We start from the raw sequence: 12831 nt of genomic DNA on the forward strand, positions 1-12831 counted from the left end.
CTAAGTTTTAGGACACAGTTGGTTTCTTTCGGGATACTCTCTTATCTGAAACTTCTGAAACAGAAGCGGAAGTGACTACAAGGCCGGAAGTAGGAATTACGAGTAAGCGGGACTTTTAATTTCTGCAGCGGTAAAGTATAATGGAAAGCTTTGAATCCTACCCAGGCAGTTAAAGTTTACTACATGTCAGGTAAGGTGATAGTAATACATTGCCTTCTATGTTAATTATAGTATAATGGGGACGAAGTTATTGTGGAATTTAAAAAAATAAATAAACCGAGGCTAGCAGAAGAACTGGCGTTCAACTAAACTAACGTCACAGCACTTTGCATTTGAAATTAAAGCTTTACCTAACAATTTTGTTCTTTTATACGACCCTGGCAGCTCCACATGCCATTTAATAGGAGAATTTGCCTGTTATTAACACAATCAAGTGTGTGAAAACAATCAGACTGGGCTTTGTTTACATTACGTGTTGTGTTGTCAAGTGCTGAACTGTCGGACGTTCAGAGTTTAAAATTTATTTCAGCTCTTCGTCTTAATTCTCAGTATCTGAATCAGTGACCCAATTTAACATTTATTTCGATGAAGGGACAAGTGTTTTTGTTGCGACATTGTAAATAAACGTGAAACAGTAACGCTGTGTTGTGGTTAATGTGCTCATCACCCTCATCTATTTTGTTGTGACTTATTCGGTCATGTGACACCCCCTAGGTCTGCGGGTCATTGTGGGTTATTTCTTATATATTTGACAGGTTGATAAAGACAGAAGCTTGTTCTCACTGTGTGTAGCTTCGTTATGGCTGTTGGAGAGCTGTGTCTAATTGATAAGGATATTTCAAGGTAAGTTTAACTCATTCTAGATTTACGGTAACTGGATTGTATTTTAAGTACAATAGTGTGTGATCGTGATTTCACTGAAGGTATTTATTTTTAGTCTACTAGAGGTCCAACTGAATCCCAGCATTTCATCCCTGAATCTTCACTGCAATCGCCTCACTAAGATTGAAGGCTTGACGACAGCATGGCACATTCGACATCTGGACCTGTCATCCAATCACATCTGTCGTATAGAAGGATTAGCTTCCCTGTCCTCACTGCGCACCCTAAACCTGTCCTGCAACTTAATTACCAAAGTAGAAGGTAAAGCTCACACTTTTTGAGGCAGAAAATGATGATGTATGTTTGTTAGCCTTTTTTTTTGTAAAACAATGTTAGAAAAAATGGTAAAATGAAAGTGTGTCTGTTTTGAATTTGATCTTAAATAGGTCCTTCCTGCTATTACTTTAAATTGGGTGTCTTTGGTATGTAATTTGTCAATACATGGATTTATTTCAGGACTTAATGGACTAACAAACCTCACAAGACTGAATTTGGCCTACAATCAAATAAATGACCTAACCGGTAGGTTAAATGTTTTTGAAAGAAGTCTCTTATGCTCACCAATGCTGCATTTATTTAATCTAAAATACAGAAAAACAGTGAAATACTTTATCATTGCAATTAAAAAAGTGTTTTCTAATATACTTTTCTAATACAACTTTCAATATATATTTTAAAGTGCAGTTTATTCTTGTGATAGCAAAGCTGAATTTTCAACAGCCAGACTGGAGGTCCTCAGTGTCACATGATTGTTCTAATCTGTTGGTTTTGTGCTCATTAAATGTTTGTTATTAATAATAATAAAAATAGTTGCTCTGCTTAATACCATAATGCATTCTTTTAGGACTCTTTGATTAATAGAAAGTTCAAAAGAAAAGCATTTATTTTAAATAGAAATCTTTTTTAACAATGTTAAAATCACTGTTGATCAACTTAATGCAAAAAGTATAAATTAAAAAAAAGTATAAATTACTTTAATAAAATAATTTTTACTAATCCCCAATTTTTAAACAGTGTAGATCACAATTGGACTGTGTGTTCACTTTCTGCTCTGTGCTTTTAGGTCTCTTGTATCTGCATGGAGCGGAATATAAACTAAAGTACCTGCAGCTTCACAGCAATCGTTTGGAGAGTATGAACCACCTGCTGCAGTGCATGGTGGGACTGCAGAATCTGAAAGATGTTAGTCTTAGCAAGGATGGCGCACAGAATCCACTCTGTTCACTGCCAGGTTTGTTGGAAAAAGTCCTGACATGTAATGAAATGTGGTGAAAATGGGTAAAAAAAAAGAGATCTGGTATCACTTGTATGTTCTTCCTATGTTTTAGGCTACAGGGAAATGGTTCTTCAATCTCTGCATCAAGTCACCACACTAGATGGAGTAGATCGCCTGGGAAACACATCTCCTTTAGCAGAGGACAGTCCCATGGATGTTCCTGGTCTTGAGGACTTTCTCGAGTTTCTAATTTCATCAGACACTAGTGTTAATGGAGAACTGGTAAACTATTTTATGATACTTTTTGAATAGCTTTTTAATTAGCTAAACCTAACATATATATTTATCTGCTTTTAGACTGAGAATGACATGTGAATCATCTTGAGGTGGTATTGAGATGCATGCTCATGTTCAGAGTGTTTCTTTGTTATGAAGGCAAAGTCAAATGCTCCTCTCACTACTCCACGGATTGATGAAGTCCTGACCCAGTTTCGGCAACGAGGCGGAATACCAACTGCAGAAAATCAAGAAAATGAGCAGCGAATTAAAAAACTAGAGCAGCAGGTTTCCCATCTAATTCAGAAGGTACAGCTTGGAAAAATTATTACATTTCAGTTATCATTATTTTCAGTCTTTAAAAAAGCACAATCCAGAATTTAGCAAATAGTATAAATTCTACATTTGTTCTTAGATCCCTACAGGGGCCGGCGTTAACACCAACAGTTCTGTACCTTTTGTGGTTCGTAAAGCTAAAAGAGACACCGATCAGACATCAGAGAGCGAATGTGACAGTGGTAAAGAGAACCAACGGCATTCCAGAATCCTGTCTCATCCCAGAGGCTCTGCAGGGAAAAAAATGTCTAAGGACACCAAACCCAAACAATCTGACTGGTGAAGTAACTTGCACACATTAATATTTATATGTGCATTTTGTCTCAAACTGAATTTCGAGTGCTTATTGAATTTGGACTTCAGTTTCACAAACACTTCTCATTACAGTTTACTGGATTTGATTAAGAATATAATAATGTTTACTCCGGCACAGATCTTGAATTGTGTTGTGAGAGGCTGTTCAAAATATTTACTTGCTGGATTCTTTACTCAATACAAAGGGAGTGGATGGTGCATCGACCTTAATAAGGTTCAGAATCATAGAAAAGCTCCACACTTTAGACAAAGGCTTTGCAGTAGTCCGGTAATCAGGGCACTTTATAAATTGTTCTTGCTCCTCCCACTTAAAATTGCTTGTACACAAGAATGATTACACTGTCACAATGTTCATTTAGCTTCATCAAAACTTAAACTGCAATTAGCATGGAACTAGAGAGAGCTACTATTGAGGAGTTACAGCAATAATATTTGAATACATACAATAATACAACCTTATGTTAATTAAATATTATTTATATATAGTTATTAGGGCTGTCAAGTGATTAAAATTTTTAATCTAATTAATTACATGATGTGGTGATTAATTAATCTCAAATTAATCGCACATCAAATTTGACTGAGAAATTACACCCAAAAGATAATTTAAAGTCATTATTTTGTAAAGCATCAAATAGACATTACAAAAAGAAATATTTTTGGGTGAACTATTCCTTTAATTTTTTTTTTTTTTTATTAATGTGGAAATATGAAACAATTTTTTAATGAAATTATATAAGAAAATAAGAAACTAAAATTGCCAGTAGGTGGCAGTAAATGTCAAAATGAGTAAGTCATTGAGTCATCATTCGTTCATTCATTCGATTCATTCAAACGGCTGATTCATTCAGTAGTGAAGTAAATGGTTCTCTTTATGAATTGTCCATTGAATCATTGGTTCACTCAATTTGTTCAAAACACAGATTCAGAAATGAAACACCTCTGCAGTGTTGCCAAGTCCGTGGTTTTCCCACAGAATTTGGTTACTTTTAAGTTGCTGCTGTGCCCCCATATTGATATATATTAACGCACCACTCCCATACATACGTACGATTTCACCGCTCCAACACCCAACAAACCCCCCAGACTACTTTTGACTGGCCATTGGGCTATTTTTGTTGCACAGACCTGACAACCCTGCACCGCTGTGTGTGGTTAGCAGATGAACTGTTCTGCTTTGTCTTTATATTTTCGTTGGCAAAACTGAGCAAAATAGACAAGATTGTATCTAAAATAACAATATTAACTTATTTATTGAACTATTGTATAAAACAAGTATCGCATTTGCACTCTTGCAGCACTCATGTGATATTGCACTCGTTGCTTGATATATTTAATATCAAAACATATAAATTACACATTTAATATTTTAACAACCTACTATCTCTCACTAGTCTGAAATTGATTTCGTTTCCATTGCAGTGTGACAAATACACAGAAGCAGAAGTCGATGAAGCTGGCTGTTGGTGCCCGTAGGAGGACATCAGTCCAGAGCTCTGGGTCTGTTGAAACCATAGAGTCTGTAAAAAAGGCCCCCAAAAGCATCAAAGCAAGTCCTAACAAAAGCTCAACTCAGTCTCAAGAGGAAACCTACAGGGTATGTAAACTGCACTGCTCAGGTCCAGCGTTTTTTTTATTAAGCTATTGTATATGTAAATTTGCAAAGAGTAAAGCACTTGTGTGTTTACATGTAGGCAATAGTGGAAGAGCGAGACCAGGAGCGGGAGCGGCGCTGGAAGGCAGAGCAGGCTGCAAAGAGACTTACTGAACAAGTCAAGAACCTGCAGTCTCAAGCGAGCGAGGAAAAGGACCTTCAGAGTTTGGCCTTACACACCACAGACAGGTGAGGACAAACTGTTCTCTGCTAAGACAGAGAAATATAGTTTCACTTTGTTTCTTTGTTATGTTTATGCCTTTGATAAATGTGAATAAAATGTGAATGCAAATTGAGCAGCCTAATTAAGAGTTTTACTGCTGAGAGTCAAAGTAATACAAATCTTTTTTTTTTTTTTTTTTTTTTACCAATGAACACAATTAGCTGCAACACATATTATCTCGCTCATTCAAACATTCTCTCCCATCAAGGACACCTTAACAATCTCCAGACATCCAAGTGTTTGCAGAGAATGTTTGGCTTGACGTATTACACCTAATTGGTGTCAGCTCCATCTGAAATGTTGGATCTGAATACACTTGAGTATAATTAAATTTTATTAGAAGTTTCCAGAGACCCCACTGCAGGGCCCTGATGTATGAAGCTCTGCCATCCCACCTGCACAACAGTTTCTGTGGCATGATGATGGCCCTGATATTGTGCTCCAATATTATAGCCCACGCGTTCCCCCTGGTGATAAATCGTAATTATAATGGAGATTAAAGTCATGGTGACAGGCACATGTCTGCTGCAGATCATCAATCAATCCTAATTGCCAGCCCTGCAGCTCTCTTCTGCTAATGACTCTCGCCTCACAGTCCAGTATCGGTTTCGTTAACTCTTTATCTGCTGAGTGTGTGTAAATGACAGTGAATATGACAGTGTCATATTTTAAATGCCATTAAACAGAAGTTTTAATGTGTTATTCACTTTTTGCTATAGTGCAATGTGTCGGAGCTGTGGCCTAGTGGGTAGTGGCGACATGTTGAGCCTTGGTGCTCATGCAGATGTGTTATGTGAATCTGGTTTGAAATCGATTTTGGACTCATTTCCCAATCCTGTTGCCCATTCTTTTCCAGATCACTTTCAGTCATCTCTGTAATGTCCTATCAATAAAACCAAATTAATTTAATAGAATTGTAACTAAAATTTGCTACACTACCATTCAAAATTTGTAATGTTAATAATAAAAATTAGTATTAATATAATGAATACTTTTATTCTGCAAGGAGTGAAATTTATCAAAAGTAAGTAAAGACATTTACAGTGTTACTATTTCAAATAAATGCTGTTCTTTTGAATTTTCTATTCATTAAAGAATCCTAAAAAACAGTATCATGGTTTCCACAAAAAATTTTCAACATTGATAATAATAAGAAATTTTTCTTGAGCAACAAATCAGCGTATCAGAATGATTTCTGACACTTTAAAAAACATAAAAAATATCTTTTGAATGGTAGTGTACATGAATGCATGGTGAAACATAATGATTATTCAAAAATATTGTGAGAAATCAGATCTGTCTTTTTCCTTTAGGCTGAAGGAGATGTTGTTAAAAGAGCGCTCGGATCGGGCAGAACTACAGACTCGTTTGCAGGAGTTGGAGGAGAGGTACAGGTCTACGTTAGAACAGCTGGAGCAGGTGCACAACAGGGAAGACCAACACAAGAGGGCGTTGCACAGTCTGAAGGACAGCATGACCCAAGCAGAGGCTCTCAGGGTACAGCAGCGTGCAGAAGAGGTAGAGTAATAGTTGCAGTCCATAGCTATGTCCGAAATCGTCTCTATACCCTTAAATAGGGCACTATTTGAGGGGACAGTGATTTGTAGTGGTGTCCGAAACCATAGTGTATGTTATCGAGTGCATTCATTCAATCCCATAATGCACCGCAATAACGATTGTACAACAGATATACACTCAATGGCTACAGAATACCCATATTGCACTGCGAGGGTTGTTCCAAACAAATTCCTGTGTCACGCCCAAAGATGGCGCCCTCAGCAGAATCATCCATCTATTTTCCAAACTGCTTATCCAATGTGGGTACAGCATAATATCATACAGGTATAAATTCCTTTTTAATTAATTATTAAATTTCCATGACAGAGTTCAAGATAAATGTTTTCATTACTGCTGGAGCTGCCAGTTTGCTAAGTTTCAAATGAGTATTAAACAGCAAGCACAAACTATGCCAAAGCGGCAGCCCTTCCGGCAGACTCAGTGTTTGAATTCGCTCACTTGTTTTCATTCACTCCTTCAAGTGAACTATATTAGTGAACTAATGTAGGGAATAGTGAATGAGGGTATAGGGGGTGATTTCGAACACAGTTCATATGCTTCAATATAGTGTGTGATCTATAAGGTTCGTGAGTGGATTTTGTTCATTAATAAGACCTTTGTCTCAAAATATAGTCAATAATTTTATCGATTCTCATTTGCTACATAAATCTACAACATTTAAAAAAACCCATTAAATATTAGATCAAATTAGCGCAGAATCAACTTTGCTTTGCAGTCTGCGATCGCGTCAAGGATCAGCCAAATTTCCATGTGCATAATCAAAAGCGGTTTTTAAAGGGTTAGTTTACCCAAAAATGAAAATTCTGTCATTATTTACTAACCCTCATGTCGTTCCAAATCCGTAAGACTTTTGTTCATCTTTGGAACACAAATGAAGATCTTTTGATGAAATCTGAGAGCTTTCTGTCCCTGACACTTTGGCGCTTCAAAAAGTTAATAAAAAAAACATAAAACTAATCCATATGAATTGAGTGGTTTATTTTTTTAGGTTTAAAAGCGAATAAGTCAAATGCGCCTTTTTCCCCTGGTGCGCCTTTAGCCTCGCTGTATGCCGTGTAAAGAACAGTTTTTGTGGGATGGTCGAAGAAGCAGCTCCCAAATAAATATATAGGCATTTGGATGAATTGCAAACATGTTCCAATTTCTTTTTGACATTTTGAATCCTTTTGAATTGAGAGCAATATTTACACATGACCTTTTGCATGTGTTTGAATGGCTACCATTAGAAGTACCACTTGAACAGTTATCTATGTATAAATTGAAAAACAAAATGGAATAGTTCTCTGTAAACAGCATTAAAAGTGAATGAACTGCTATATTATTTCAGATTAAGAGGACTCAGGAGTTAGAGAATAAAGCATCTGCCTTAAAAAGGGAGGTTGAAATTCTCCGCGCATCAGCACGACAGCACAAAGAGAAGCTGCAGCAGTTGCATGAACTGTTGGCCTCCAGAGAGGAGATGCACAGGTACACAAGCATCACATGGAGTCATGTCCATGATCATTTTCTTAGTCATACTAAGAGTGAAGGTTTGATTTTCTTTCCATTTACAAAACAGGAAATTTCAACTGTTTCAACTTGCACCTGTTTGACTGTTTAACTTTGTGGGACAGGAAAGAGCTTGCAACACGGCTGCTTCCTGGTGGGTCTGAGTTTAAGGAGGCTGTAGCCAAAGAGGTGGCGGCGACAGAGCAGAGATTTGCCCAGAAACAGGCTGATTTGGAACAGAAAATCACTGATTCCAGAAGACAGTATGCTGCTCTAGAGGATGAATTTCGCATTGCTCTCACCATTGAGGCAAAGCGTTTCTCAGAGGTAAATTTAAATTTGAGGTAACATTTTTAGTCTGATTTAGTCTTATTAGAATTAAAAAACAACAACAACAAAAAAAAAACAATGATTTTGTGACACTACATTTTAGTTTGAATTGATTCTAAATTTGAACATAGTTAAATATAAATATACTTTTAATTAGAATTAGCTTTAATATTTATAGTTAATTTTCATTTTAGTTATCATTGTGTGAGTGTGTGTATACCCTACGTTATGGGGACAAAATGTCCCCACAAAGATGGCAATATCTGAAATTCTTGTCCTTGTGAAGACATTTTTGGTCCCTATGAGAAAAACAGCTTATAAATCATACTAAGTGTGATGTTTTTTGAAAATGCAAAAATGCAGAAAGTTTTCCGTGATAGGTAGGTTTAGGGTTAGGGGATAGAATATACAGTTTTTTACAGTATAAATAGCATGTCTATGGAAAGTCCCCATAAAACATGGAAACCCAACGTGTGTGTGGACATAAATTTGTATAATGACATGGGTATGACATAGGTATTACAAGGAGAGGGTGACTTATGAGGACATTACCCCATGTGTCCGTTTTTTAAAAGGCTTATAAATCATACAGAATAAGTTTTTGTGAGAAAGTAAAAATGTGCACAGTTTCCTGTGATGGGTAGGTTTAGGGGTAGGGGTAGTGTAGGGGGATAGAAAATATGGTTTGTACAGTATAAAAACCATTACTCCTATGGAATGTCCCCACAATTCACAAAAACAAACGTTTGTGTGTGTGTGTGTGTGTGTGTGTGTGTGTGTGTGTGTGTGTGTGTGTGTGTGTGTGTGTGTGATTTCTAGGTTAAGGAGGGGTTTGATCAGGTGTCTGCTGAACTCCTAGAAGTGAAGTCGAGCCTCAGCCAGTCTCAGCAGAAAGAGAAGCAGTCAGCTTCTTTGGTACAGGAGCTCACAGCTATTGTAAAAGAGCAGAAAACACGAATTACTGAGCTCCTCAAAGCCAAAAAAGAAGCTTCCACTGAGTTCAAGGTAAGACCAAAGATTTTACTTACAAAAAAAATATATAGGTTCTTGATTTGGTTGTGTCCTTCATAGAAATCGACAGCATTATTATAGCACATACATGTCTAGAAATGTAGCCACATGTTCTTTTTTTTTTATTATCGAATCATTGTGATTTCAGTCAATTCTTAGGAAGTGCCTCATAAATCATATTATGCTCTGTTTTTGCGTGTTAGGCCCGTGTGCAGTCATTGGAATCCAGGTTGGAGGATGATAAACGACTTAACCTACAGGTGGAGCTACTGAAGAAGGACAAATCCAAGCTGATCTCCCAGCTTACTGCTCAGGAGTCTGTCATAGATGGACTACGGGCAGAGAGGAAGATCTGGGGCCAGGAACTTGCACAGCAAGGTACATCATTAACTTCAAGAAAAGAGAGAGTCTGAGAGAGCCGAGAGAGTCTGTTGTATTTAAGCTAAGTTTTGTGTTTGTTTGTTTAGGTGCATCCTTAGCACAGGACCGTGGTCGACTGGAGGCCAGAATTGAGGTTTTGTTAACCGAACTGGAATCACAGAAGAAGCAGAATGAGAGAGACAATGATGCACTCAGGATTAAAGCTAAGATTGTTGATGACCAGACAGAGACAATTCGTAAACTAAAAGAGGTGAAGTCCTACTCACTCACAAAACTATAAACTAAGATTTAAATTAGGGCTGTCAATTGATTAATTCTTTTTTAACTGATTAATTGATTATTACATCTACATGATACGTTTATTAATTAATCATATTAACCACCAATATGCCATGAGTGCCATGTTTATAAGACAACATTTGAAGTTAAATGGTACAACTTTTCAAAATGCTTCTCAGTGCATCTTTAATTGCTCCTGTGGTAAGACATGCTTTTTATTACAAAATCTACACTACCGTTTAAATGTTTAGGGTTGGTAAGATTTTTGAATGTTTTTAAAAGCAGTCTCTTATGCTTAACAAGGCTGCATTTTAAATACAGTAAAAACAGTAATATTGTGAAATATTATTACAACTAGGGGTGTAACGGTACACAAACATGACAGTTCGATACGTACCTCTGTATTGAAGTCACGGTTCGGTACGGGTTCGGTATAGCAGGGAGGGAGAAAACTAAACATAAAATTGTAACGTAATTATGTCTTTCTCTTTAAATAAATTCAATTATAATTAACATTTTCTTAAGGATAAAAAAAATTTATTTCAACTAATGCTGTAAACTATATACAGGGAGCCCTTTCTTGCATTACTATAATATTAAAGTTAATATTATAAATAATAATAATTAATATTAATATTAAACAGTTAACAACAGAGCCCAAACTATTAAATTCAGTTGCTATTTATTTTTAGATGTAATACTCAACACCCATATAAAAAAACATGTACATTGCACATAAGACAGGTTTTGCATTACTTTCTTAATCTAATTATAAAATTATTTTTCAGTTGTTTTTCTACTTCAATTCATTTTTGAAATATAATCATTTACACGGTTACTGTCATAACTTGTTTTCGTGACAAATTTATTTAAATGTATATTAAATAATTAAGACATTACTAACAGGAAAAGTAAATATAATGAATATATAAGCTAATATAGTGCATATATTTATTGAAATGTTCCCCTTTAGAGTTCATTTCTTTAGTGAAATAACATGCTGTGGACACTGAATGACTTGCCTGAGGTAAATGTAATGCTACGCAAGATATTATTCTCAAGCTATTTTATTGTTGTCTTTCCGCGGTTCAAACACTAGTTGAGAGATCACACGTAAACATCTATGCATAGATCGTATGTTCTTCTTCTGCGCTTTTTCCTGGTGTGGCGGTTCGCAAACAGTGTTGCATTACCGCGCATGCCCCCTTTTGGATTGGAGTGTGGATCGCCTGTGACTGACTGTATTCGACATCTGAGTGCATGCACTGAACCGTGACGTCCGTACCGTGACAGTTTGGAATGAATACACGTACCAGTACACCCCTAATTACAACTGTTCTCTATTTTAATATGTCTTAATTTATTCCTGTGATGGCAAAGCTGAAGTTAAACTGTTATAATTTTTTTTGAAAAATAAATTGCCCTTGATGAATAAAAGTATTTCTTTCTTTCAAAAAAAAAAAAAAAAATTACTTACCCTAAACTTTTGAACGATTTTGTAATGTAGTGCTAATGTAATTCATTAAATACAAAACAAAATAGCTTTCATCACCTGGCTCATTTTGCTCTGACATATTGCTTCTAGGCATTGCTGGAGCGAGATGAGCAGATCCGTAGACTCCGTGATGAGAGTGTGCAGGACCAGCGAAAGTTGAAGCAGCAGCTGGAGGAGGAAATGGCCTCTGCAGTGGATCTCAGAGACACAGTGGAGCAGCTCAGTCTCAGGAAGGAGGAGCTGAAACAACAGCTTCTTGATAAGGAGGTGGAGCTTGATGAGGTTAAAGAGACATACAGGTACGGATCGTAATCACCAATATGTTATGATTCCAAGCTGTAACCATGACTTATTGATTATGGAACAGTATGTTGTTGTTTTAAAGGCTGGCTGCTGATGTCTACTGCACTCCATCACACGGATATAATATTTTAAATTCAACAGCTATCCAAAATACTAATATATTCAACTTTTGCAGGGCCTCAAGTAAGAAATGGCAGGAAAAGGCTGAACTGTTGAACAGGCTTGAGAGCCAGGTGAAGCGAATGAAGGACGGTTTTGATTCCAAAGAGAAAACGCTGCTGGAGGAAAGGGACAAAGCTTCACAAGCACACAGGTATGTGATGGGCAGCAGGTCCTAATTTGGCCGATGTAGTATAGATTTTTATACATTTAAAACTGATTTATTGATTTATTAGAGCGGCAGTGGAGAAGCTTCACAGTGTGGACGATGCCTTCCGTAGACAACTGGAGACTCTACAAGCTTCCCATCAGGCTGAACTACTTCGTCTTGCGAATGACAAACAGAAACAGATAGAAAAAGCTAATCAGAAGGTATTACTTCCGTTTCAGTATTGATTTATGCATTGATTCGTTGATTTGCATTCATATTGCTAGTGTTGTCACGTACAAATGTAGAATGAGTGACTGATGATTGAACAGCACTTTCTTAAGTCCAAATTTCTTTTCTTTTTTTGTAACCACAGGTGCTCCAGGTGGAGGAGGAAATGCGCCAGCTGCTTGAGGAAACTGAGAGTAATAAAAGGGTAATGGAGGAGAAAATGAGACGCCTCACACAAGTGCTGAAAGACTTCTAACCTCCAACCATTACAAACCAAAAGACAAAAATACTTCAAGATGCCTTATGTCTTATATAAGAAGATTTATGTCACTTATGTCTCCAAGTCTGGCTGCCAACACGAACATATCTTAAAATTATTGTGCTTGTGAGTGTCCAGCTTACTGTGTTTCACTATTTTTTGGCTGTTTCACATTACATAAATAGTAAATGGCTGTGAACTGATTGTAATGGTGAATTTTTTTTCTTTATAATATTGTGTATATATATATATATATATATATATATA

At 36.5% G+C, this 12831-nt stretch overlaps 1 protein-coding gene across 2 annotated transcripts; it reads left to right on the plus strand.

Annotated features, from left to right (window-relative positions):
* The first annotated feature begins 48 nt into the window (after positions 1-48).
* On the plus strand, positions 49-12823 carry lrrcc1 (leucine rich repeat and coiled-coil centrosomal protein 1). 2 transcript variants are annotated; one of them, XM_051881710.1, is made up of 20 exons: positions 49-190; positions 756-843; positions 938-1143; positions 1339-1404; positions 1946-2113; positions 2211-2380; positions 2534-2683; positions 2790-2989; positions 4448-4622; positions 4720-4868; positions 6216-6420; positions 7808-7947; positions 8094-8295; positions 9118-9303; positions 9513-9687; positions 9777-9940; positions 11555-11763; positions 11943-12080; positions 12163-12298; positions 12451-12823. In XM_051881710.1, the coding sequence occupies exons 2-20, from the start codon at positions 800-802 to the stop codon at positions 12559-12561; spliced, it is 2994 nt and encodes a 997-aa protein (XP_051737670.1). In that variant the 5' UTR covers positions 49-190; positions 756-799; the 3' UTR covers positions 12562-12823. The 2 variants fall into 2 exon arrangements, with proteins under 2 accessions (XP_051737670.1, XP_051737679.1); XM_051881719.1 differs by having other exon boundaries at positions 103-190; positions 793-843.
* Positions 12824-12831: the final 8 nt, after the last annotated feature.

Source organism: Ctenopharyngodon idella, chromosome 2 (genome assembly GCF_019924925.1).
Source record: "Ctenopharyngodon idella isolate HZGC_01 chromosome 2, HZGC01, whole genome shotgun sequence".
Classification (NCBI taxonomy): domain Eukaryota; kingdom Metazoa; phylum Chordata; class Actinopteri; order Cypriniformes; family Xenocyprididae; genus Ctenopharyngodon; species Ctenopharyngodon idella.

Excerpts from the sequence above, each read along its gene's own strand:
- lrrcc1 (XM_051881710.1), top strand. The coding sequence starts at position 800 with ATGGCTGTTGGAGAGCTGTGTCTAATTGATAAGGATATTTCAAG. Across the intron at positions 1,144-1,338 it reads CTTAATTACCAAAGTAGAAG|GACTTAATGGACTAACAAAC; the intron begins GTAAAGCTCACA and ends GATTTATTTCAG. Across the intron at positions 9,304-9,512 it reads AAGCTTCCACTGAGTTCAAG|GCCCGTGTGCAGTCATTGGA; the intron begins GTAAGACCAAAG and ends TTTGCGTGTTAG.